At 51.4% G+C, this 25,754-nt stretch overlaps 3 protein-coding genes across 20 annotated transcripts in view; 1 reads left to right on the plus strand and 2 right to left on the minus strand.

Moving 5' to 3' along the window:
- Positions 1–405: 405 nt before the first annotated feature.
- On the minus strand, positions 406–23,438 carry LOC134524295 (uncharacterized). 15 transcript variants are annotated; one of them, XR_010073537.1, is made up of 11 exons: positions 18,823–23,438; positions 18,088–18,146; positions 17,006–17,102; positions 12,861–12,923; positions 12,521–12,618; positions 12,380–12,435; positions 12,129–12,291; positions 10,104–12,020; positions 8,684–8,972; positions 1,446–2,907; positions 406–1,284 (listed from the first exon to the last, which is right to left on the minus strand). XR_010073537.1 is itself a non-coding variant. In XM_063354169.1 (4 exons), exons 1-4 carry the CDS (start codon positions 19,250–19,252, stop codon positions 16,388–16,390), a joined length of 534 nt encoding a protein of 177 aa, XP_063210239.1. In that variant the 5' UTR covers positions 19,253–19,924; the 3' UTR covers positions 16,216–16,387. The 15 variants fall into 15 exon arrangements, 1 of the variants encoding a protein (XP_063210239.1); XR_010073541.1 differs by having other exon boundaries at positions 406–2,907; positions 10,104–10,228; XR_010073536.1 differs by having other exon boundaries at positions 406–2,907.
- Positions 23,301–24,032, plus strand: MRPS16 (mitochondrial ribosomal protein S16). The gene is made up of 3 exons (XM_063354170.1): positions 23,301–23,393; positions 23,470–23,730; positions 23,812–24,032. Exons 1-3 carry the CDS (start codon positions 23,381–23,383, stop codon positions 23,934–23,936), a joined length of 399 nt encoding a protein of 132 aa, XP_063210240.1. The 5' UTR covers positions 23,301–23,380; the 3' UTR covers positions 23,937–24,032.
- A 668-nt stretch (positions 24,033–24,700) lies between these two features.
- Positions 24,701–25,754, minus strand: part of SLC45A1 (solute carrier family 45 member 1) — a 74,718-nt gene continuing 73,664 nt past the window's right edge. For 2 of the 4 annotated variants that reach the window (XR_010073531.1, XR_010073528.1), the window contains one exon: positions 24,701–25,118. The gene's annotated coding sequence lies outside the window, so the exon portion shown is untranslated. Of the gene's footprint in view, positions 25,234–25,754 lie in introns of all 4 variants that reach the window. The other 2 variants (XR_010073530.1, XR_010073527.1) reach the window with 1 other exon arrangement.

Consider the following 25,754-nt stretch of genomic DNA (forward strand, 5'->3'; position numbering starts at 1 on the left):
GAAAGTCTTACCACCCCCAGCTTCTTACCTCCGATTCTCTAAATGGGATAACATCTCCACCCAAGGAGCTGAGCCACCTCCAAAGCTGCAATCGACTGAAGGACAGGCAGAGCTCTGACCCTGGAAACGCCTGGCAGCAGAATGAGCTTCCCCAGCAGAGGCTGTGGGTTATATACCCCAGGCCCTACCCAGCACCCTTCCCACCATCACCTGGGAAAGGGCCTGGCTGACCTCCACAAGGCATAGAACCTGCCAGAGGAGCGGCTGCTCCTTTCCTCACAGGCCTGAGAAGTACAGCACGCAAAACACCAAAACGGAGAAAGCGGCCCTTCGAGGAACGGACAATACGTGTTCTTTTATTACAACTACGTCAATTGTGTCAGCAACATGGCCTGGTAGGTAAGTAAAGTTGAACTTTTGCAGGGCATAGACATAAAGAGAAAGATGTGATCCTGACCTAAATAGGCAAGGAGATCATTAAGCGCAATAACAATATTTTTATGAAGACTCAATGTGCTTTAGTTTCCTTGTAAAAGAAACCCCACAACGAGTCATACAGCATTTCTAGCAAGACGACGCATATAACCCAACTTCTGCCAGAAGTGTGTTCTGGATTGGACCGACAGTCAGAGCACAAGCAGAGGCTTGTACGCTGCCTGTAATGCAGCAGCTGAGAAAGAACTGATGCATTGGGCCGCCGGTCGCCTCGCCCAAGTCCGCTCAGGTGCCCTACCTGTCATCGCTGTCGCAGTTTAGGCTGGGCATTAAAACAAGCAACAGATGCTCCCTTTTAACTTCTCTCCCAAGGGAGAAAAGAATGAGAGGGATTTATCAATTGAAAAAGAAAGTGTACTGTAATGAAATATTAACAGAAAAATAATACCAACGAAAGACAACAGTAACAAGAAAACAAGGAAATATATACAATATATACACAACACGGTATCAAGCCCCCAGGATGACCATCGCTTCACTGGCAGGCATGGGGAAAGTCCAAGACTGGAGTCAGCAACGGATGGGAACTGGAGTCCGGATCTGGTTACACAAACGCATGAATCGGGATGAAAGGATGACAAACGGACAGAGGAGTCCTCAGACGCTGGATGTTGAAGGAAAGGTACCGACCCCTTCGATCCCTCAAGCTTTTATACTGAGTGTGATGAGGATGGGATGGAATACCCCGTCAGTCAGATTCAGGTCACCGGTCCCGTCCGCTCTTCACCGTGGGTGCGACCCCTCTACGCTCTTCCGCTTCCGACCCTCCAACATGGCGCACACAGTTACCTGACACAGATTGTTACAGCAATAAGTATAAGCAAGAGCCTCTCCGCATAGCTTCCCTTGGCATTAAGTGTAAATATACGGTCTTGGCGCTCTAGAAGCTGATACTACCTGAAAAATATGTCATTATCTTCAGAGAGTTCAGTTAGTTAGAAAAGACTTACCTGAAAAGTAGAATTACTGAAAGGAAAACTGGTTCTGTTGTACCTCAGTCCAGCACATTCACACACAGCTATGTAACCTCACTTTCACATAAAAAAAAAAAGTCCCCAATTGTATTCATAGAGGCACCAGTCACATCTTCCCTCTAATACCACATGCCGAGCCACCGCCGTACAGTGCTCCTCTCGGCTCCCCTGCGTCATGCTGCACGTCTCGTCTCTCTGCATCTAAAAATAGAAAAAAAAATATCAAACATTACGCTGATGCAGAGCAGTAGCTTAATTCCCAAGGTCTTGTTTCTACTTAAAAACACTGTTCAACCAGGGCCCACTACAGCCTGCCATCAAACAAACAAAAAAAAAAAAAAAAGATAAGCCCACAAACATTACACCCCACACAAAGCAGCCTGAACATCTTTGAGATATTATCTCCTTCGCTAACTGTGAACAGCCTCTCTGACTTGGCTCTGCTTAGGCCAACACCCACTAATGAAACACCCGTGCACCCAACCTACTGAGAGCTAATCAATTCCAGATGACTACGCAAACTTTGCCCCAGTCTCAACAGATACACATATTGACTACAGACTCTTGTCACTGTTCTGCCTGCCCTGAGCTCTGCACACCTGGGCAGGGGGGTTCCGAGCCAGACACAGACACACACAGTCACAGACCAAGACTGCACAGAACGCTAAAAACAAAGTGCCTCAAGGATGAGAGAAAACTCTCAGCAAGAAGGATGACACCCGGATCGAAGTCACTGTCGGGCAAGAAGACCTGGAGACCGTGGTGGTGATGTGAAGAGGCTCTATGGAAGCCCCTGAAACAAAGCATAGAATGTCATCATCTGCGATAAGAAGTGACTGTCAAGACTGACAAGATGCATGCACAGGAAGCCTGGCTTCAAGACCTAAGAACATAACGATGCATCTCAGAAGTTTCCAAATGGAAAACCCGCTTACACAACTGGGACTTCTTCCCTGCAAGGCCGATCTACACTTTAAGCATGTAACACAAGAAGAGCAGATGATTGATGCTACGCCCACAGGTGCAGGCATTCAAGACTGTAGGGATGGCACCTGAGGCACTACGCTGTGCTCCTGGAGCTTAAAGATGACCTCAAGACCCAAGAAAGGGCTAAGATGCAGAACACAGACCACACAAACGACACGACAACAGACACAGGCTGGAACTGCCCTGCCTGGGATACGCTAGCATCATGCTGAACGGTAAGCCACATCCTTTACCTGCCCAAAGGGGACTGTGCCCCGGGACAGCCCTCGCCAGTACACTTACTTCAAAGACCCCTTTTTGCAACTGTCAACCTCATCCCCTTGGCCCCTCTCGGGCACTGGTCTCTCAACTTATCTTTTGGATAGCCAGGTGTTGGAATCTATCCTTGACGCGATCCACAAAAAACAGCCATCCGATATCTTCCTGCAGTCACTAAGTTCCTCCTCTTCCTCTGCAAAAGGAAAAAACCCATGAATCCCCAAAACAACCACAGCACCAGCAATATGCATCTTGAGAGGAGATGCAAACCTCTTCCACAACACCCGCATCCTCCCAAACACCATGGCGTTCCGCTCGCCTGCTCCACACCAACTCTGGAGACCAAAGCTGCAGTGACAATTATTTATGGCACCTAAGATACCAAGAAACACAACATTACCAATGCGCTTATGTGAAATCACCAGTTTTGTGCTCATCCTTGCTACTATTGGGCTCACCTCAAATGCGAGAGGCTAGAACAGACCAGACGCGACCCCATCAACTCCCAAACTCAACTACAAAACCTGTTTAAAACAGAATTGTGAACTCACCCCCCTTCCGCAGCCATCCCCCAGTGCCAAAACTTTAGAAACCCCTTCTCTTCTCCTGAGCCATCAAAGAAAGAACCCCACTTCTTCCCAACAGCTCTTGCCCTCCGTTGGCTGGCTTGAGCCCCTGCATCAGTCAACTCCTTGGGAGCTGCTCTTCCAAGCCCTGACCTGTGTTCAGCGGTCACCTCCTATCTTGTGTATTACTACAGACTCCAGGCTCCACTACAAACCCATGAAATCAGTGAAGCGCCGATATGACATACCAGGGGCCTGCTGCAAGCTGCAATAGCTCTAGGCTCACCGTGATACTCTGCATACCACCGGGGAAGACAATGAGCTGTCCCATACCCTGAAAGGCAACATGCCTTATATCCCTGCTGCATCCCCAAAATGCTAAAAGTCTAATGTATATACACATATAAGACATTCATCTTAACTCCTACTCAATAACCTCATAAGTGGCCTAATTAAGGCTAATAAAAACAACTGCTAGAAGAGTGTTGTACAAAACTAAAAAAACCCAGAATTCTATCTTCAATAAGGTGAGGAATTACAGTAAGACACACAGCACCTGGAATAACAAAAAAAAGAGACATACCATTAAACCACCTAGCCACGCTAAACACTCATTGCAAAACCACTGTTCTGAAAAAAAAAAACACAGAAGAAAAGTAACATACAAGTCCATTTTTTACTATATATAGCATTAAGCCTTACATTAGCTGAAAAGCCTTACCTCTCATTTCTTACCTGTATTACTCTTAATATTAAAAGAGAGCTGCCCAAACAGCCAAAAAAGCTCCAAAGCTGCACTTTACTTAACAAACCACAGAGCTCTCACCCTGTAAAAGCCCAGCAGCACAAGGAGCTCCTGAGCCCAGGCTGTGGCTCATATACCGCGGGCCCCGCCCACTGCCCTTCCCACAATCCTCTGGGTAAAGGGCGGGGCCAACCCCCAGAAGCATAAAAGTGGCCGGAGGAGCAGCATGTTTTGTTGTTTGCCTTAAGTTTACGCTGTGCAATGAAGGAGAGTGACCTTTACTAGAAAAAGAGATACCTACTGTTTTACTACAACTCTACCTATTGCATCAACAACATGACCAGGTAGGCAACTAGATTATTTTTTAGGGGAACATAAATTGAAAAAAATACCAGAATTTATGTACTTGAGTATCCTTTAAAAGAAAAAAGTCCGAACATACTACTATGGGCTTATTCTTTGTTTCTAGTAAGACCACATGTATTACTGAGCTTCTGCCAGAACTGTATTCTGGATGGGACTGAATGACAAAACAGAATCAGATTCCATGAGAAAACATTCTCAACAATATCTTCCTCTGCAAGATAAGTTATTTACTCTAAGTTAGCAGCAATTTAGAGTCATATTGATGATCTCTTTTTGACTGACTTACTCAACAGTGCTACTTGAGTCCCAAAAGACAGAAAGCAACAAAAAAGCATGGAAATATAAGTAATGTACCTGAAACTACATGAAGTACACGAATTAACATATAAGTAGCTAGAACAAAAATAAGTTGTAAAAGGCAACAGAAATAATCATGGCAGATATATTGATAAAAGTAGATAAAGGCTAAGAAAAGATCTGAGCCAACGATAGACATCGTTAGGGTACCAGATACAAAATAGAAACATAATATAATGCAGAAACCAAACAGACTGCTCTAGAGCACAGAGATGATTTTAGAAAAGGTTCTGGCAGAATGAGAGGCCTTGTCAGAGAGATTAAAGAGGTCCCAAAGGGGCCGGAGAAACCAAAGATGTCTTGGGATATTATGAGCTCAAAAGGGAATCGAGCAAAATATGGTTGCCCTCAGGGGATAGGCTGCCAGTGCACCAAAAAGATGATGGGGTTAATGGTTGTGGACTCTGGAAAGGTTCTGAGGGGAAAAGAGGGGTTCAGAGTTTCCTCCGGGACTAAAACAGGGCTCTGGGACGTAGGGGATGTCTCATGAGAGCTCGGCAATGTGAGCGGGAGAGTAGCAGTAAGCCTCAGAGATAATAAGGCAGAACTCTGAAGGGGATTTTGACAAAGTACAGATGATGTTAGGGGGCCGGGGACAGAATGAAGGCATCCTAAATAGCAAAGAGGAAGTTAAGGGAGCTCTGAAGAGTGCAAAAAAAAAAAAACCAAAATCAAAAGGGAGCTGAAGTGCTGACAATGCTGTGGGGTATGAGAAAGGACTCGGAGGACACAGCTTTAGAAAGCAGGGGCATTATGAGAGGGCAGGGTAGGAAAAGAAGGCTCAGAGACGCAACGAGGGCTTAGGAGTCTTGGGAGGGGGTCTGGGCAAGCTACAGATGAATGAGTGAGAGAGGAACCGAACGGAGATGCCCTCGATGGCAGAGAGAAACATGACGCGGCACCATGTAGCAAAGAAAGGCAAGAGGCTCTGATGGAACAAAAGACATAGGGAGGTAAAATGCTAGGAGAGGCTGTGGAGTTTGAGGAAGGTCTTGGGAAGCTTTGTGAGGGTGGAGAGGCGTCGAGGGGGGCGGGTAGACAAAAGAAGGCTGGGAAGGACAAGGAGGAACTTGGATGATCATCTGAGGGGAGTATGGATGTTCCCGCGTGGCCAGGGACTGAACACAGGAACCCTAGGTAGCATAGAGGAACAAACGAGAGCTCTACAACTCAAAGATGGACCCACCTAAAATGCTATGAGATGGATGTGGGGTGCCAGGAAACTTCCGGGGGGCATCGTGACCAGGAGAAGAAAAGTCCCGATGGAGCCAGAGAGACAGAAAAATGATAGGGAGTGTGATGATTAAATCCAGGGGGAATCTGAACTGAGTAAATGTTGCCTTGGAGGCCAGGGAACTAATAGAGGCACGGCTAGAAGGAGGAGAGGACAGAAGAATGGGGCTGGGTGTTGAAGAAGAGCCCGGGAAGACCCTCCTGATGAGCAGCGAGGTTCAGGCTGGACCCCCTTGCTTTCTAAACTCCTTCTCGGAGAGGAGTCCGGGTGCGGCTGGATCCAGTCTTGGCCTCCGACTGTAAAGGACAATTTGGACCCGGGTTCTGTCACAGAGTCGGTTTAATACGGATTGAGCTGGGTACCTCGGAAGAGGGACCCCCTCAGTACTTTTCCTGTGCTTTGTAAAGCCTCACAATCTATGACATAAGCTATTTGTGGCCCTGTTCACATGACAAGCGTGTGTCTCATCTCTGATAAAATTGTTCAGCTGTTACGTGTCCTCTTCAATGACTGCAAATGCTTTTACCTTCTGACCTGGTTTTGTGACCTCTTTGTCCCATCTGCACCTGTATTTTATCCTTCTTCTGATGACTCGGGATAGAATGGTCCCTTTCTTCATTTCCAAGAATTAGAGTTCCCTTTCCTTTGGTCATAACGGTCACTGTAGTTCATAATGTTAAGCATATAATCTTCCTTAATGTTACTTACACAATTTCACTGTGTTAGTTAAGTTACAATGTATCAAAGTAAAACAAAACTACTGTCCATCCTTCTAGGACTAAGAAGGAGTTCAGCCAAAGTTTGCTACGTTGCTGGGTTACATCTTGCACCCTAAGACTTCGCCGGTCTAGGTACTTACGCTAAGCAAAACTTCAGTGTCGGACACCGGCTCACAGATATGGAGTCGGGAAGCCTTCTGAGGCAAGGAGAGGGGTGTGCGAGGTCCACGACAAAGACGAAGATGTACTGAGGGCAACCCTGAAGGCATCTATAGTGGTTGTGACACCACGAGAGGGGTCCTGAATGGGCCAGAGAGACCGAAGAAGGTACAGGGACATGAGGAGGAAGTCCGGGGGGGACTGCAATGGAGTAGATGTCCTCAGGAGGCCGGGGACCAAATGGAAGCATCCTAGGTGCTGCAGAGGATGATGGGAGGGCTCTGAGGCACAAACAAACCCGAGGACGAGTTTCTGAGGGAAAGAGCTCAAACATAAAATTTTATAAGTAACAGGGATTAAGAAAATAAGGAAAAAAATTAAAAAACAGAAACAGTGAACTCAGAATGCGTAGAAAGAAAATCAAAAAACAGAAGGTGCTAAGGAAAGACAAGAAATAACTAAAACTAAAGACGGCAAAGGAGATAAATGTAGACAGAAAATCTTAAGAGCATCCATGATTAAAGAAGCAAGGAAACAAATTACAAAATAACAATGGCAAACTAAATCAGAGACATAGAAGGAAAAATTAAAAAGCAACAGCACTAAGGAAAGACAATAAATAATTTTAAAATGACAGCAACGGGAACAAAAGTAGGCATAGCAAGAACAGTTAAAAAGTGCTAGCTGGTAGGGTAAATAAAGAGAAATATTACAAAATAGGGATGGTGAACAAAAACAGATGTAGAAAGAAATTTTTAAATGCGATGGCAGTAAGAAAAGACAAGAAATAATTAAAAGAAAAGATAAGCAATAAAGACAACAAACAGGATAAAAGTAAGGAATTTAAGAAGTGATGGGGATTGGGGAAACAAAAGGAAATAACTAGGAAATACGGAATGCAAAGTGCAATGGAGATGTAGAAAGAAAATTCTAAAAAGGCTCTGCATTAATGAAATAAGAAAAAAATTAAAAATATACCCAGTGAATGAGATAAAAGTGGACAGAAAGAACCTTTTAAAAGCAAGAGTGGTTATGGAAAGAAAGGAAAAAAAGATTAAAACATAGGGACAGCAAACTAAATAAAAATGTTTACAGGCAACAAAGTACAAGACCAATGCAGAACAAAGAAAAATCGGTATTGGCAGCTTCATAAAAGTAGACAGAATTTTTAAAGTGAGGTGGTACGAGAAAGACAGGAAAAATTAAAAGGCGAGGATGGCAAACTGGATAAAAGTTGACATAGTAAGAAAATTTAAAAAGCAAACAGATTAAGAAAAAAGGGAGGAAAAAAATAGGGTCAGCAACCTGAATAAATAAAGACAATGAAACAAAATTGGAAAAGTAACAAAATAGAGGACAGGCAAGAAGAATTAAAAAACACAGACGGGGGGCTGGGTAAGTGGAGACACAGAAAGAAAATTTGGAAAGCAAACGGGGTATTGGCCATACAGGTAGTTAGAAAGTTAAATAGCAGGAGATGGAGTTGGACCAACAGCCACAGGCAGAGAACAATGGAAGAGGGATGGGGGTGGAGAAGAGGGGGTCACTGGAAGTAGAGATGGGTTGCTGGGTAGAGGGAGACCTACAAATGCAATTTTCACAAGCAAGAGCGAAGAAGGCAGTGTGGGAAGAATGAAATAATAGCAGATGGGGAGCTGGGAAGGCAGAGGCATAGAAAGGAAACGGAGAAGGGGACGGAGTACAGGGTGGCATTGGCAGAAGAGCAAAAACTTTTGGGGAGCCAGAGCCTAGGACAGGCAAGGACACAGGCAGAGATCACAAGAAACGTGGCAGGGAAGGGCCCAGACACACATGAGACTCACCACAGCTCCTGGTGCAGGTGGGAGACCTTCATGGCCCTGAGTCTTCTCTCTCTGCCCCTTGCTCCTCGGTGGTGCTGGCAGCCTGACCCTTGCCTGCCTAGGAGCGGGTGGTGGGTGCCTTGATGCTCTTCTCCCGTGAGGCATCCCAGAGGCACGGTGGCTCACACGTGCAGGTGACGGAGGCAGAGAGCTCCTGGCGCTCTGTGCTGGGGGTGCGCTCTGTCGGGGATGGCTGGGAGGGATCCTTCCTTGCCGTGGGGACCGTCTGTGCCTTGCTGGAGGCACATGCCTGTGGAACCCCCTTTGTGTCACTCTTTGGCCAGCTCTAGCAGGCAGCCATGCCCAGGCAGGCCCCTGGGCCCAGCAGAGCCAGCTCCAGCCTCAGCCTCACTGGCTGAACCTGAGCCTGGCCCAGCCCATCCTCACCTCATGGGTCTCACCTGGGCTGCCTCAGCCCCAGCTGGAGCCCACTGGGAAGAGGGGCCATTGCCAAAGCCCCACAGCACATCACCCCCTCCCCTGAGCCTGCCCCCAGCAATGAGCTCTGCACCCTGCCGGCAGTTTCTTCCTTAACCTGCATAAGAGAACTCACCTGTGAGCTGGCTACGAGTCTCAGTGCCCAAATACAGCAGGACAGGAGAAAAGGGAAGAAAAAAGCAGGAGGAAGAACACAGGGACGTGGAGAAGAGGTGTTGGACAGGAACCCAGGAAACGGGATGCTGCAATCAAGAGAGGGGGTAGAAGCAGGACAGCCATGAGAAGAAAAGCAAGACTGTGCGAAAAACAAGAGATAGAGAGATGGAAGAATATATGAGAGAGACGGGGACCAGGAGAGAGAGGTAGAAGGGAGACAATTATGAAAAGTGACAGGGTACAAGAACAGGGGAAAGAAATTAAAATTAATTTGGGGAGACAGAGAGAGGGAAAAGCAGCAAGAAAATTTTAAAACTAACTGGGTTCAAGAAACCTAAGCAAGAATTTAAAAGAAAGGGATGGAAAGGGAGAAATAAAGTTTCAAAAGAGATTGGGTAAAAGAAACATAGTCAAGCAAGAAAAAACAAGGACCCGGAGCATAACAGAAGTAAGCTGTGGTGGATTGACCTTGGCTGGCCCCTGGGTGCCCACCCACCCCCTCTATCGCTGCCCTTCCTCAACGAGACAAGGGGAGAAGTTAAAATGAAAAAGCTTGTAGGTTGAGACAAGGACCAAGAGATCGCTCATAGCCACAAGAACAACACACTCGACTTGGGGAAATTCATTTAATTTATTGTCAATCAAATAACAAGAAATAAGAACAAATTTAAAAAACACCTTCCCACCACCCCTCTTTTTTTCTGGGATCATCTTCACTCACGACTTCCCTGCATCCTACCCCCGGACAACGCAGGGTGACAGGGAGCTGGGGTTGTGGTCAGTTCACCTTGCATTGTCTCTGCTGCTCCTTCCTCCTCACACTCTTTTTCTGCTCCAACGGGAGGCCTCCACGGGTTGCAGGGACTCTCTGCTCCACTCCCGGCCAGCGTCGCTGATGGTCTCGGCCTTGACCTGCGGCAGGTCGCTCTCTGAGCTGGCTGTGCCCAACATGGGGGGAGCTTCTGGTGTCTTCTCACACAAGCCACGCCTGCAGCCCCTGCCCCCGCAACTCAGCCAACAAAACCTTGTCGCTTAAACCCAATACAACAGCGATCGGCTACAGGGCAGAGAAGGCGGGGGGAAAAACAGGGAAAGGGAGCCACAGGGGAAAGAAAATAGCAACGGGCTACAGACCAGACAGGAGGACGCAACAGGGAGCCGGACAGAGAGAGAACCACGAAGGCAAAAATTGTCTATGTGACAGATCTTTTAATATGATAACATTGTTTATATAATATAGTAGATACAGGTTTTTATTTTGAACTCCTTTTTATATACATACACTCATATTTTTCAATATGTATAAAAATGAGAAATAATTCTTTATTTCAATGCCTCATGCCCATATATACAGGTTTTATTATTTTTTTAAACACGCATTCCCCGCATGAATTTTCAGGCATTTTTGGGCTGTGAACTGCCTCTTTTGGAGGGAACCCTGTGCGACACACACCCCCCCCTCAAAAAGGTCTTGTTTTGCCTTAGAAATACCATCTGGAGTACAATTACAGCCTGACATTAAAAAAAAAAAAAAAACAAAAAACCAAAACAAAACATACAAACATTACACCCCATACAAAGCAGCCTTAACATCGCTGAGATGCAGTCTGCTTGACTACTGCTGAACACCCCCTCCCACATAGCTCTGCTCATCCCAAAAAAACCCCATTAATTAAAAAGCTGCCCACAGAACCTGCTCATGGCTAACTTGATGGGAGTTGACTGTACCACCTTTGCCTCAACAGTCTAGGCAGACCAACAACCTAACCCTAGACTCCTGCTGATGTTCCACCTACCCCTGACTCTACGTGACCGGGCAGAGCAGCTCCAAGCCAAACACACACAAGCACAGACCAACACTACACAGAACACGACAAACAATGCACCTCACAGATGAGAGAAAACTCTCAGCAAGAAGGATGACACCGACATAAGTGACTGTCGGGCAAGAAGACCTGCGAGACCACGATGGTGACACGAGAAGGCTCTAGGGAAACCCCAGGAAATAAGTACAACATAATGGCCTGGGACAAGAAGCGACTCCAAAACTGCAAAGATGTATGTGCAGGAAGCCCGGCTTCAAGACCTAAGAACTTAAGGATGCAGGGAACAAGTCACAGTCACGGAAAATGGATGGCTAGAGAACAGAGCTGCTCCCGCAGCCAGGAACAACGCTGCAGATGAGGACCATCCGGAAACTTCCGAGATGCAAGACTGATCCACTGTTTAAGCTTACGATGCAAGAAAAGCAGCACCCGACTGGGGCAATGCCAATGAGTACAGGCATTCAAGACTCTAGGGATGGTGCCTGAAGTACAGACCGTGCTCCTCAAGTGTAAAGAGGACATGGAGACCCAAGGAAGGTCTAAGACACAAAAGAGAGACCACACAGACAACACAACAGACACAGGCTGGAACCGCCCTACCCGGCTCACGCTAGCAGTGTGCTGAAGACTAACCCGCTCCCGCTACCTGCCCAAAGGGGACTGCTCCAGGACAGCCCTCTGCCCTTTTCTAACTTTAAGCCCCCACCCTGCAAATCCCAAACTTCTCCCCTCCCAGCCCCTCCCCAGCCCTGGCTACTCAACTTAGCTTTCTGAGGGCTAGGTCTTAAATCCCATGTCGACAAAAAAAAAAAAAAAAAAAAAACCAGCACATAAACTATCTGGGACATTCCTGTAGTCACCACGTTCCTCTTCATCATCTGCAATTAAAGAAAACCAAATAGTGCCGGCAAGAATTATCAGAGAGGTCAGTGCCTACCTCTTCCACAATTTCGCCTTCCTCAAAAGCACAATGGTATCCCGCTCACCTGCTCATTCCAGAGCCAGATGCTGTGGCCATCATCGCTTGAGATACCAAGAAACAAAATTACTGTTGCGCACATGAGAAGTCAGTAGCCCCATGCTCCTCCTCGCTATTGCTCTGGCTCGCTTCTAATGCTCATCCACTTCCAAAGATGGCTCACAGAACACCTGAAAAACCAGAAGGTAAATACTTAACAAGTTGCCATATAATGCTCTACTATTAGACACCAATATGGCCGGCCCACAATCACCTCACCTTCTCAGCCTGCTCATCGGCATGCAGCTTAGCCCCTCTGAGCCTGTGTCCTGCACCTGAAAAAATTAAAAAAAAAAAATTTAAAAAAAAAAAAAAAAGACAACCAAAAGGCAGATGCTGAGATACTGCCCAAAATCTCACCTGCCCAAAGCCATTCCCGTCTCCCACTCCTTTACCCTGGCCTCTCGCCCACCTGCCCTCCAGGACTTTATGCTGCCACTTTGACGCTTATGAACCACCTGTAAAACAGACCCAGAGGACACTTAAAACTCCACCCACAATACAACACCTGAGTAAGAATTGCTATTTCAGACTGCTAGTCATTGCTCAACTTGCCCGAGTCACCTCCAGTACCAATTATCATGCTTCGCTCATCATTTCACACCTTCGAAAATAAAATAATAAAAAAAAACCCAACAAACCACCCTCAAACCATAATATAGTCACATAGCCACCAATCGCATCACCCCTCTGACACCACCTTCTTACGGTGCCCCTCTTGCCTCCTCCGTCGCTCTTTAGTGCGCATCTTGTCCCTCTGCATCTGAAAAAAAAAAAGTTTGTGAACAAGTCACCCGGATGCTGATCGGTAGCTGAACAAACCCAGAAGTCTTGTTTCCATTTAGGAATACCGTCTAGACTCCAAGTATAGCTCCGTACATACAAGCCTTAACACCTTCAATCTGCTTTGCTACTGCTGAACAGCCCCTCCCAGAATGCTCCGGTCATCTCCGTTAAACACTATGGAGAGGACTATCCCTGTCGAAGGCTACTTGATCTGAGATGACTGAACAGCTTTTGCCTCAGCAGTCTAGGCAGATTAACATATTAACCACAAGCTGTTATTGTAGTTCCACCTACCCCTGACTCTACGCCCCCAGGCAGGGTGGCTCCACGACACTGCACAGCACTACAGACAATGCAAGTCAAAGATGAGAAAAAACTCTCCGTAAGAAGAATGACTTCCAGACCAGAGAAGTCCTCGGGAAAGACGACCTACAGGGCCGCAGCGCTGATGTCAGGAGACTCTACGGCAATGCCATAAAAGAGTCAAATGTAAGGGCCCATTACAAGATATTACTGTCAAAACTGAGATGATGTATGCACAAGAAGGCTGGCTTCAAGACCTGGGAACTTGATGATCCAGGGAAGAAATCCTGGTTCGTCCAAGCAATGGCTAGAGACCAGAGCTGCTCACATAGCCGGGAATGATGCTGCAGAAGAGGACTGACCAGAAACTTCCAACACGCAAGTCCGATCCGTGCTCGGAGATCGTTATGCAAGAAAAGCACCCCCCATCGGGCACTATCTGATGAATACAGACATTCGAGACCCTAGGAGTGATGCCCAAAGTACATCCTGTGCTCCCTTATTCCAAGGGTAACGAGGACATCCAGACCTAAAAAAAAGTCTAAGACACAGAAAACAGATCACAAAACTACACAAAGACAGACACAGGCTGGAACCACCCTGCCCAGCACGTGCTAGCTTCATGGTGAGGAGTAACCTGCTCCATCTACCTGCCCAGAGATGACTGCTTCTGAACAGCCCTTCACCCTACGCCAACTTTAAGACCCCTCCCTGCAATTGCCAACCTTCTCCCCTGCCTCCCCTGAACCATCTCCAGCAATGGCCCCACAACTTAGCTTTTAGAGGACTGGGTCCGAACCCATCCTTGACAAGAAAAAAACCCCACAATCAGCCAACTGGATTAATCCTCCAGTCACCAGGTTTGTCTTCATCATCTGCAAAAACTCCCACACACACACACAGCAGTACCATTAGTCAGCATCACATCAGTCAACATAAACCTTCCCCGCAACATCCCCCACCTCAGATACACCACGATGGTCTGCTTGCCTGCTCTGCATGGATTGCAGAGTCAGATGCTGAGTCAGTCACTGTTTGTGGTGCCTAAGAGACCAAGACAGACAAAATTATCATTGCATATACAAGAAATCACCAGCCCCGTGCTCCTCCTCTCTACTACCCGTCTCACCTCAAACACTCATCCGGTTCCAAAGGCAGCCTGCATAGCACCCGTAAAAACAAAGATAAACGCTTCGCTGAGCTGCCACGTAACGCTTTGCTGTTAGACACCAATGCGGCCAACAACCACCTCACCAGCTCAAACTGCTCATCAGCGCACAGTGTCACCCATCTGAGCCTGTGTGTGGCACCTGCGAAAACCCAAGCGAAACGGCACATGCTGAGATAATGCCCAAATCCACAGCCTGTACGCACCAATCCCCAGATCCTGCCCCTTGACCATCACAACTTGCCTGCCCATCCTCCATTAATTCAGGTTGCCACCTGTAGACTTACACACCACCTGTAAAACCCAAACAACATGGGTTGTTTACAACTCCACCAGCAATACAACACCTGAAATATAACTGCTACTTCAGCCCACCAATCACCGCTCACCTTGAGTGAGTCAGCCTCGGTACCCATATTCCCCATCGCTCATTACTTTGAAGCTTCAAATTGAAAAAATAAAATACCATAATTAGTCATAGAGCCACCACTCACATCTTTCCCCTCAATACCACACACCAATCCACCTTCTTATGGTGCTCTGCTCAGTTGTCATACATCACCTTGCACATCTTCTCCCTCTGTATCTGAAAAGACATGAAAGTCATCCCAGGAATGCAGAAGGATAGCTTCATAACACCAAAGGTCTTGTCTCTATTTAGAAATACCATCTACAGTTCAACTAGAGCCTGCCACAAAAGCCCACAAACGTTACGCCCCGCACAAAGTGGCCTTAACATCTTTGAGATGCAGCCTCCTCCACCACCACTGAAGAGCCCCTCCCACATACTTCTGTTCTGCCCCATAAAATATTAATGGAAATGGCTGTCCACACTGCTGTCCAATGGCTGTCCAACCTGCTGATGGCTACTTGATCTTAGATGACTGTGCCACATTTGCCTCAACAGTCTAGGCAGACCAACAAACTAACCACAGACTCCTACTGATGTTCCACCTACCCCTGACTCTACGTGACCGGGCAGAGCAGCTCCAAGCCAAACACACACAAGCACAGACCAACGCTACACAGAACACTACAAACAACACACCTCACAGATGAGAGAAAACTCTCAGCAAGAAGGATGACACCTGGACGGAAGCCACCACTGGGCAAGAAGACCTACAGGTCCATGATGGTGACATGAGGAGGCTCTAGGGAAACCCCAGAAAGTAAGCAGAACTCCATGGCCTGGGACAAGAAGTGACTCTAAAACTGAGAAGACGTATGCGCAGGAAGCCTGGCTTCAAGACCTAACAACTTAAGGACACAGCGAAGAAGTTCCAATCCATGAAAAAGGGCTGTCAAGAAACTTTCGAGACGCAAGATCAATCCACACTTGAATTTTGTAATGCAAGAAAAGCGGCACCCCGTTGGTGCTAAGACAACGAGTACTGGTATTTGAGACTCTAGGGATGCTGCCTGAGGTGCCATGCCATGCTCCTTGAGCGTAAAGAGGACATTGAGACACAAGAAAGGTCTATAACACAGAAGACAGACACAGACAAACTACACAAAAACAGACAACGGCTGGAACTGTCCTGCCCGGCACATGCTAGCATAATGCTGATGACTAAACTGCTTCCTTTGCCTGCCCAAAGGGGACTGCTTCAGGACAGCCTTCTCACCTGCAGTAACTTAAAACCCCTTTCTACAGCTGTCAGCCTTGGTTCATCTCAATTGCAGGTGCCTAGACTCAGCTTTCAGAGAGCCAGGGGTCCAAATCCATCCTTGACGAAAACCACAAAAAACAGCTAGCTGATATGTTCCTGCAGTTACCAAGTTCCTCTTCATCTGCAAAAAAAGAAGAAACAATAGCACCAGCAATAAGCATCTCGAGAGGAGACGCCAACCTCTTCCACAATGCCCTTATGGCCGTGCTGAACACGCAGAGGAACACAGTTCTATGATATCCTGACCGTTACAACCGAGACCCCAAGGCCGGCAAAGAGGTGCAAAGAGCACCCAAAGTCTCACCGCTCATGACTTTGACTGCCCAGTGCTTCATCTCTGAGGACCCACTCGAATGGGAAATTCATAAAAGGCAAGTGCTTTGAGTGAGAAACGGTTCCATTTCGGAAAAGCTCTTTCCGACCAACATCAAAACGACACACTGTAAGTCACAGACAAAGAACACGATGCAAGCGACAACTCACCAAAACCACAGCAGGACTCACCCTAACTAGTTAGGAGGCTGCCGATGCTTTGTGGAAAAGCAATTTGACCTCGATTGCTTTAGGACACATGCCAGTATCTCAGTAAGGTTTCTCGACTCCTATTGTAAGATATCCTAAACACTTCTTGACTCAAAAGCATAAAGCTTTGATGAGGAACACAAGCCTGCTTCTCCTGAACAGCTGAACTCTTTCAAACAGTCTCTTCCCTCTTTTAGTACAGAGTTACTTCCACGGTATCATTTAACAGTAAGCGCACAGAAAGAAAAGACTGGGCTTTCAGGAAGAGAGAGTAAACGCAAGGAAGTAAGCCTTGCATGGGCGTAACATGCTCCAAAACAGACCTTATTTATGTTAATTTCCAAGTCCACACTACGAGGACCTCAGGAAAAAAGCAGACGCCCACCGCAGACGTACCTCGTACTCGCTGAGCACTCCGCATCCTTCCCGCCTGTCCTGCACTGTCACCGCACAACAAAAGGGCGACCACGGAGAAACGCTGACAGTTGACATTCTGCCGAGAGAGGAGGAAAAAACCTTTAGCACGAAGCTGGGTAGGAATCTAAGGCTTCCTTCTTTCGCGGAGGTTTGCAAAGACCACAGCCGAGCGGAGGAAAAAGCATCGGGCACCATCTCTGGCACAGCTCTTGATGCGGGCCACTAGACCTTGGCATTTTTAGACAACCCCGCATTTTTGACACACTGCCAGATTTAGTTTCCCCAGGGCCGCTTTCCCAGGTACCCTGGGGCTTTAAGTCGCTTTCCTGATGACATCATCCTCAAAAAACACCTTATTTCACTCGCCCAGGGCTGGGACAAAAACATCAAACCGACAGCGATGGCTCCCACAACAAAGGGGCCAGGAGGCAAAGCTGTGGCTTGTCCTTGCTGTCCTTGGCAGCGCTTTCAATGCCCCAAAGACTTTGGGGCTCCACACTTTCCTGGGGACTTCATCCTCAAAAATAATTTTTTCTGCGCGGGCAATAACATTGCCCTTCCTTCTGGCTCGCAGGTAAGTCCCTGGGCACCCGGGGAAACGCACCACCAAAAGCCAGAAAGAAATACAGATCTTCAGAGCGTGACGTCAAAATATCAGGGGACAAAAACCCATTAGATTCAGTGCCCTCTCTTTTCAAAGATGTACCACAAATACTTAACTGCTTCAGTACACCTCGTAAAATATAGGCCACAGCTATTTGGCAGTGGCAGTTTATACATTGCCAGTCAGTTTATAAATTATATGATTTTAGCTTTTTTATTAAAGTTTCATTTAACATAGACAGATCAGCGAGATCAGAGATCTCCCCAAAAGGTTTGCCTTTTGAGGGTCGGGGGGGGAAATCAAATCCCCAGGGCTGCAATCCATCAGGCTACCAAAAGCACCGGCAGATTGGAGAATGCTTTTGGCTGTGTAACGTGCCCGAGAACAGACCTTACATTATCTTTACTGTTTTCTTAAACTATTCTTCCCGCTCCCCCAGCCCCACACATGCCATTACCTGAGCCGCAAGCGAAATCAGCCGTGCAGGAGTCTCTTCCCGAGACGCAGAAGGTGACCCTGGGAAAAGAGGAGGCGAGAAATGAGCCTGTTTCTCACACCCAGCAAACGGGGACGAGCCGGGGCACCCCCACCCCACCTCTGCCCTCGGCAGCGGGACCGGGACGGACCCGCCACGCAGCGAGAGGCGCCCGCTGTGGATTTTAGCCTGGACCCTCTTCCTGAGCCCAACGCCATACAACTCCCTCTGCTTCTCAGCCCCTAAACCAGCCACAGGAGCCTGCCTGCCAGTCCCGGGAGCAGAAGACCCGCTCTCCGTGTCGGACCCCAAACGGGCTCCCCCTCTCTGCTTCCTCGCCCCCTCGGCAGCCACCCCACGGCCCCGCACCCCTAGGACCCTCCGCGGGCACTTCTGGGGAGCGCTGGGCAACTGCGGAGGGCCCGGCCACGCGTTTCTGCGGGGCGGCACCAGCTCGGCCCGCCCGCCGCTCAATTAGCGTCGTTCCGGGTTTAATTTCTGCAGCATCGTCAGCAGCGCACCCCAACCCCTCCAGGCCGAAGGGACCTCGCGGCAAGCCGGGCCCAGCCAGCCCCCTCCGACACTACAACGCCCCACTGAGACCCCGCCGGCACCCCGGTCCCCTCAGGGACCCCTCAGGCCCCCCGTGCCCGCCTCGGGTCCCCCTGCCTCGCCTCGGGACCCCGCCGGCTCCCCACCACGTTTCCTGCCGCTCACCTTCACGCGCTCCAGATGCTTCACCGCCTGCTCGCGGCGGTTCCGAGGACCCGGCCCGGCCGACGACGCGCCCCACTTTCCCCCCGGGCCGCCCCGCGCCCGCTGCCACCTGGACGCCGTTTTCCCCCGGCCCCCTCCGCTTCCGGCGCGGAGCGGCCCGCCGCCGACGGCCCGCCCACGCCGCTCACCCACCGTCCATCGCCCGCTCCGCTCCCAGGCAGCTCAGCTCCAGTGGCCTTTCGCCCCCGTCAATCCCCATCGGGCCCCGCCTCGGTGAGGCGATCCGACCAATCGGAGCGCGGAGACGCGACCCGACCAATGGGAGAGCGGCGCCCGCGCTGTGATTGGCCCATTCTCCTGCGCATGCGCTCCAGAGCGGTTGCCATGGTGAGGACGCTCCGGCGGGGGCCGGGGCCGGGGCCGTTGCCATGGCGACGGGGCACTGCGGCGGGAGGGGAGGAATTCAACAAAACACGGCTTTTTCTTCTTAAAAACTGTAGAGATTTGTTTGCGAAAGCACGAAATAAGCCTGGCGCGCTGCCCGGCCCCCCCGCGCAGCGGTCCCTGAGGTCCCCAGCTTCGAGGGCGGACGGGGCTCCCGCAGCTCGGGGGCGGCGGCCGCTGCGGCGGCGTGTGGGCCAGCGCCTGCTGGGGGCACACGGCGGTGGCGGGCGGCACGGCCGGGGGCGTGACCGGGGAGACTCCGGGGGAGCTGTGGCGAGCTGGGGAGGCGCCCGGCGTCTGCGCCCGCGGGGTGTCCGCCTTCTTCCCCGCTTGCCTTCCGTCCGCCCTCGGCTAACTCCCCGGGGCTGCCCGGACCCATCTCGCCGCCGGCGCCGCGGCAGCCTGCCGCAGCGGTCGCTTTGGAGCTTCCCGCCCCGCCAGCCCCGGGCGGCCAGCGGGCAAGAGACACTCCCGCCCAGGCCGAAGGGGCTCGCTCGCCTCCCCGGTGGCACCGGCCCGGCCCCGCCGCCGGGGATGGGGGCTGGCGCTGCAGTACCGCGCTTTGGCCACAGGAGGGCAGCACAAGCGACAGCGCGGCGGGGCGGGGCCGAGGGCGGGCGGGAGGCGGGGCGAGGAGGGGCGGGAGGCGGGGCGAGGGCGGGCGGGAGGCGGGGCGAGGAGGGGCGGGAGGCGGGGCGAGGGCGGGCGGGAGGCGGGGCCGAGGGCGGGCGGGAGGCGGGGCGAGGGCCGTCGGGAGGCGGGGCCGAGGGCGGGCGGGAGGCGGGGCGAGGGCGGGCGGGAGGCGGGGCGAGGGCGGGCGGGAGGCGGGGCGAGGGCGGGCGGGAGGCGGGGCCGAGGGCCGTCGGGAGGCGGGGCGAGGGCGGGCGGGAGGCGGGGCGAGGGCGGGCGGGAGGCGGGGCCGAGGGCGGGCGGGAGGCGGGGCGGAAGGCCGGGCCGAGGGAGGGCGCGTGGCGCGGCCATAGTGCATGCGCCGCTCCCCACCTGGTTTAACGGTCTTCGGCCACCGGGCGGCAGCACCCCCTTAATTATCCCCCTCTCGGTGCTCTGTTGGGTGATGAGGAGTGACCGCTCTGAGCCCGGTTCATTCCATCCAAGGGCTGTAACGATTCACTGGGATGCAGGGTTTCAGTGTTTATGCACTGCTCCCGCTCGCAGCCCAGGCAGTGATATTCATCCCCTGTGCACCAAAAACCTTCGGAGCCGGGTTTTTTTGCCCCGGAATGAGCCCCAGGGACGCTGCATCGCTCTGCGCGTGTCCCCAGGACCGTGGGGGGTGACAGCAGCGAGTCCGCCGGGGACCAGGACAGGAGGCGGAGGGCGGCCCCAGCGCTGGCTTTCCGCGCCCTGCGCCCCGAGCGCCCGCCATCACCGCGCACGAGGGTTGGCAGCGGCGTTTCCTCACCGGGAAGCAGCAACGAGCGCGGCCGCACCGCCCCACAAGCAGCGCGGCATCGCATTGCCGGTACCGGAGGACGGCGGGATGCAACACGGTTGTGCCAGCGCGCACGCGTAGCCCCTGAGCTGCAGTACCAAATTTTGGTCGCCTGGCGGCAGCAGCGACAACAGCAACGCTCCCGCTACTGCGCATGCGCGGCTCCCGACCTGTAGTACCAACTTTTGGTCGCCGGGCGTCAGGAGCGAGCGGTGTGAGTCACGCCCCACTTGCGCATGCGACGCTCCTCGGATGCAGTGCCAGCTTTTGATCGCCAGGCGGCAGCAGCGAGGGGGAAAGCACGCTCCGTCGCGCATGCGGCGTTCCGGAGCCGCAGTGTTGACTTTTGGTCGCCAGGGGGCAGCAGCGAGGGGCCGCTGCCGTAACTGCGCGTGCGCCGCTCTCGGCTGCGGTTCCGCCGCCCCTTCCCCCGGCGGCGGCACCCGCTGAATTGTCCCGCTCTGAGCGCTCTGCGCCACGGCCGGTGTCCCAGGCAGTTTCTACCATTCACGGACCGTCAGTGCTTACTGCGAGCAGCGAGCTTAACTCTCTCTGCCCTGTTCCCACTTGCAGCCCAAGCCTCTGCACCCAAAAAAAAAAAAAAAAAAATCCAGGGGCTCCAGCATTTCACTCTTTCGCATTTGGGTGCGTTAAAAGTCTGGTGGGTGCGTCTGTCCGTGTCGCCCCCATCCCAGGACCGAGGGAGGAGATGCAGCACTGGGAACTTGTGGAACAGGGTTTTTGCCCCAGAATAAGCCCCAAGGATTGCTGTATCAGTCTGCATGTGGCATCAAGGTTGTGGGAATGACAGCAGTGACTCACAGGCTGGCAAGATTTCAAGAAAAAAAATGTGAACACAGATGACATTCTGAAGGCAGGAGAGAAGAGGCTGAAAGATGCTTTGTGTGAGAGAGGCAGTGATGTTTATCAGGAAACAGCACATCTTAGCAGACTAGATCCAAGTGGCCGATCTGCAAATGAGTGCTACACTGGTGATGCTCAGGCTGCGTTGGGTTGTTTGGACGTTTCCTCACCTCTGTGCCATCAGCAATCTGTTCTAATCCTGCACGCACACACACACACAGAGGCTTCTTGTGCAGGGCTTATAATTTATCTGAGATACTGCACAATGTTACTTACCACCCTGCCCTCTACCGTGCAAAGTAATTAGACATGAAGCGGCATTTTGGTATAGTAGATGTCCTCAGCAGATGGCCATAGAGCCCTGGAGGTTCTGTCCTAGCTCTCTCCAGGACCGTAGCTTTGCATGCTTTGCTGCCCCTGTCAGCAAGCATCACAGTTCTCTTGTTGCCTGCAACACGCAATACTTGATGGGCTGTTCTGCCAATGTGTGGGGTGAGCAGGTCAAGGGGCCATCACCACCAGCCTCACCGCCGACACCTGGGGCTCCTCCAGCCCCAGCTCACAGCTGGAGCCCATTGCCTGACCCTCATAGTACGTCATAGCCTCTCCTGGGCTCTGTCACAGCACCTCACCAGCACAGTGGCAGTGCAAACGCAGCCAGGGGGGCAAAGGAGCGTGTTTATTCACTCACACACGTAGTGAGTCCTAGGAGTGAGTCTGCTCCAGGTCTCGGGGCCCCCGATGCTCCCCCTGCCCCTGGGACACCTCAGCAGTCATTCCCAGAGCCGGGCTCGTCAGTTCAGCAGGGAACAGACCGTTGGCCAGCTGTCTCCTGGAGCCACGGGCTGCTGGGCAGAGGTGGAGGCTGCCAAAACTGAGGCGCAGAGTGCAGGACACTGAGAGGTGGGGGGGAGAACAGAGGCAGCAACAAGAAAGGATGAGGAAGGGAATGAGACAGTGAAAGACAGGGACAGGGATCCCGACAGTGATGGACAAAACAGCAGTAGGACAAGAGGAAAAGAGGCAGCAGGAAGAGAGAGAGGGAGCAGGACAGAGGCTGATAAAGAAGGACGTGGAGCAGGATGGAGATACAGAAAAAAACCTGGGATAGGCAGTACAACAGAGAGGAAGAAAGAATAGGGGCAGGGAGAAAAAGCCAAAAACCAGACAAAGTACAGGGCGGAGAGGGAGGGATTAATAAATAGGGACAGGGAACTAGACAGAAACAGAGAATTAAAGAATAGCAATGGTCTACAAGAATGATAGGGAGGAAACGAAAAATAGCGGCAGGGAGCCAGACAGAGCAAGATGGTGAAAGAAAACAATAGCGATGGGTTACAGGGCAGAGATAGAGGCCCTAAAAAATAGTGACTGGAGGCCAGACAGAGACTGTAAAAAACACGTTGGGCTACAATACACGGGGGGGGTATTTTAAAAAGTAGGGACCGAACGCCATACAGAGAAAGATGGAGAACGGAAAACACAGTGACAGGCTGGAGGGCAGAACGGGAAAAATATAAAAAATAGGGACAGGCAGATAGCGATGGAGAAGAAAAAAAGATTGCGACGGCCTGCACAGCGGGAGGAACTAAAGAGTCGGGGCCGAGAGAGACGGAGAAAGGCGTCCAAAAACACACCGCCTCCACCGGGCCGCCGCCGCTCCGGCCGGGCCCCGCTCGCAGGGTCCGGGGAGAGCCAGCGGCCGGAACCGCCCCGACGGAGCCACCGCGCCCCCGCCGGCGCCACCACGCCCCCGCCGTCATCGCGCCGCGACGCAGCGAGGGCCCGGCCGCCGCCATGGTGCAGCTCGGTGAGTGCGCGCGGACGCGGCCCGGGGGCCCGGCGCGGCCCGGCCGGCCCCTGACCGCCCCGCGCTCTCTTCGCAGGCAGCCGCCTCCTGAGGGGTTACCGCGGCGGGCACGTCGTGATCCGCTTCGCCCTGGGAGGCTGCACCAACCGGCCCTTCTTCCGCATCGTGGCGGCGCACAGCCGGCGCGCCCGCGACGGGAAGTACCTGGAGCAGCTGGGCTGCCTCGACCCGCTGCCCAACGCCCACGGCGAGCGGGTGGCGGGGCTCAACCTGGAGCGGCTGCGCCACTGGCTGGGCTGCGGCGCGCAGCTCTCCCGCCCCGCTGAGAAGCTCCTGGGTAGGCGGGGGTCGGGGCGGGGGTCGGGGCGGGGGCCGGGCTCGGGGGCGGCCCGCCGCGGCTCACCGCCTCTTCCCGCAGGTCTGGCGGGGTTCCTGCCGCTCCACCCCATGACGGTAACCGGCGCCGAGCGGCTGCGGCGGCGGGCGCGGGAGGCCGCCGCGCCCCCAGCGGACGGCTCGGCTGGGCCCGGCGACGCGCCCTGAGACGCCCCGGGCGAGGGGCCGGCGAGCGGCGGCCCAGGGCTGCACCCTGCCCCGTCGGCGCACCTGGAGGCATTAAAGGGTCGTTTGCACACTCTGCACTGTCCACGCGCTGCTCTCTCCTGGCTCGGCTCTGAAAAGTTTACTGTTGCTGCCAAATTTGGTGCAGCAAATCTAAAAGGGGTTTTTCTACTATAATGTATGTGCGGAACCATTCCAGGAGGCATTTACGGCTTTTCCTAAAGGCACGTTATTAGCCCTAGCCTATGGCTTTCTGCAGCAACGGCATGACTGCTGCCAGCTTCCATTTGCCTGCTGCCTGTTTCAACTCCTGCCTCTGATTTACCGTGACGGGACAGTCCAGTGGTCCAGAAGAGACCTGGCACACACAAATGCAAATGAGACTGCAGCTATTTCTCTGTAGACAGTGTTTCTGTTTAGCTTCTCCAGAGAGTTTCTGGGCCTCTCTGTTAATTTACAAGCAGAAGATTTCAGGCTCTGGTAAAGGGAGAGTGGGGTTTGCATGAAGCGAGATATGAGTCTTACTACTTCATCACATATTTGACCCTATCCCAAGATGCAAGAAACCCGCTGAAATCTTTCTGCTACGTTAGTGACACCTCTTGCTTTTTGGGGTTTCCTTTGGCACAACTCTCACAACATGATTCTACAAAGGTCAGGTAAAGACAAGTTTTCAGTTTTGCATCCCAATAAGGCTTGTAGCATAACTGCCCCAATAGAGGAAGAAGAGACAAAACACTCTAAGAAAGGGTTTCGCTTGCTTTTAAAAAAAATCACAGTACTGAGAACAGCTGTATTTATTTCCGCTTATGGATGAAAGATTAGAGTAGATGATTAAAACTATCCTTTGAAGTGGATGAGGCTGTGAAAGGTGGTATTGCGTTTCTCATACCTTCCCCTTCTTCCATATATTTGATATGTTTGGAGTCACATTTTATATAAAATGATGACTGTACTCTGGTACAGGGTTTCTAGGAAGTTCCTCTGTGGCTTACTCTAGATTTTATTGCTTCAGAGGTAAAGGTTTGCATCTGCACAGTTCTTCCTATTGTCATCTAAAGGTACCACACAGCTTTCCCTTTCAGGAGCTTTCCGCTTCAAACACAAGAAGGTTGCTCTGGAAGGTTTCTTTTGAGCCAGTTTCACGGAGGCCTGGCTTTTTTCCTATTAAAAAAAAATTACTACTGTGTTACTAAATGAAGGATCCCACAATCATACACAAGGCAGTAAAGTAGTTGCTTTCATGTCCTTTTGAATCCTGAACAGCTACGGGGATACTCTGTAAAGCAACAGGGTGACCGACCATTAGCATCCGACGCTGCTGTTGCAAGGCACAGTAGTAACACCAGGTAAATAAAGGAAGTACTGAGAGCAGAGTCATGCTTTCCACAGTGGCTCCTCTCAGCACGTCTCTTGCCCTGCCTGTTTTCTTAAGTCCCCTGGCTGAGGCACCTGCTGCACTGAAACATGCGATTGACTGGAGGGGACTTAAAGAAAAGTGTGTTTCTCCTCACCTAACTCCCTCTTCATTGTCCATGCAAGCAGTGGGTTTGTTTCTCCTTGGGGACTGAAAGAATGACTTTATCAGGGTTCCTAAATTGTTGCGTGTAGATCAGAATAGTTTGTGCAACAATGCACAGCCTCTGGACCACAGTACACTCAGCCTGCCACAGAAGCAGTGGATTTTTCTGCATGGATGCAGACTGCTGTGCACCACTATGGGACAGCCCAAGCTTTTTAAAAAAAGAATTTAAAAAAAGGCACACTGAGTTTATATAGCATAATTCTCAGATAGCTGCT

This window comes from Chroicocephalus ridibundus, chromosome 16, assembly GCF_963924245.1.
Source record: "Chroicocephalus ridibundus chromosome 16, bChrRid1.1, whole genome shotgun sequence".
NCBI lineage: Eukaryota > Metazoa > Chordata > Aves > Charadriiformes > Laridae > Chroicocephalus > Chroicocephalus ridibundus.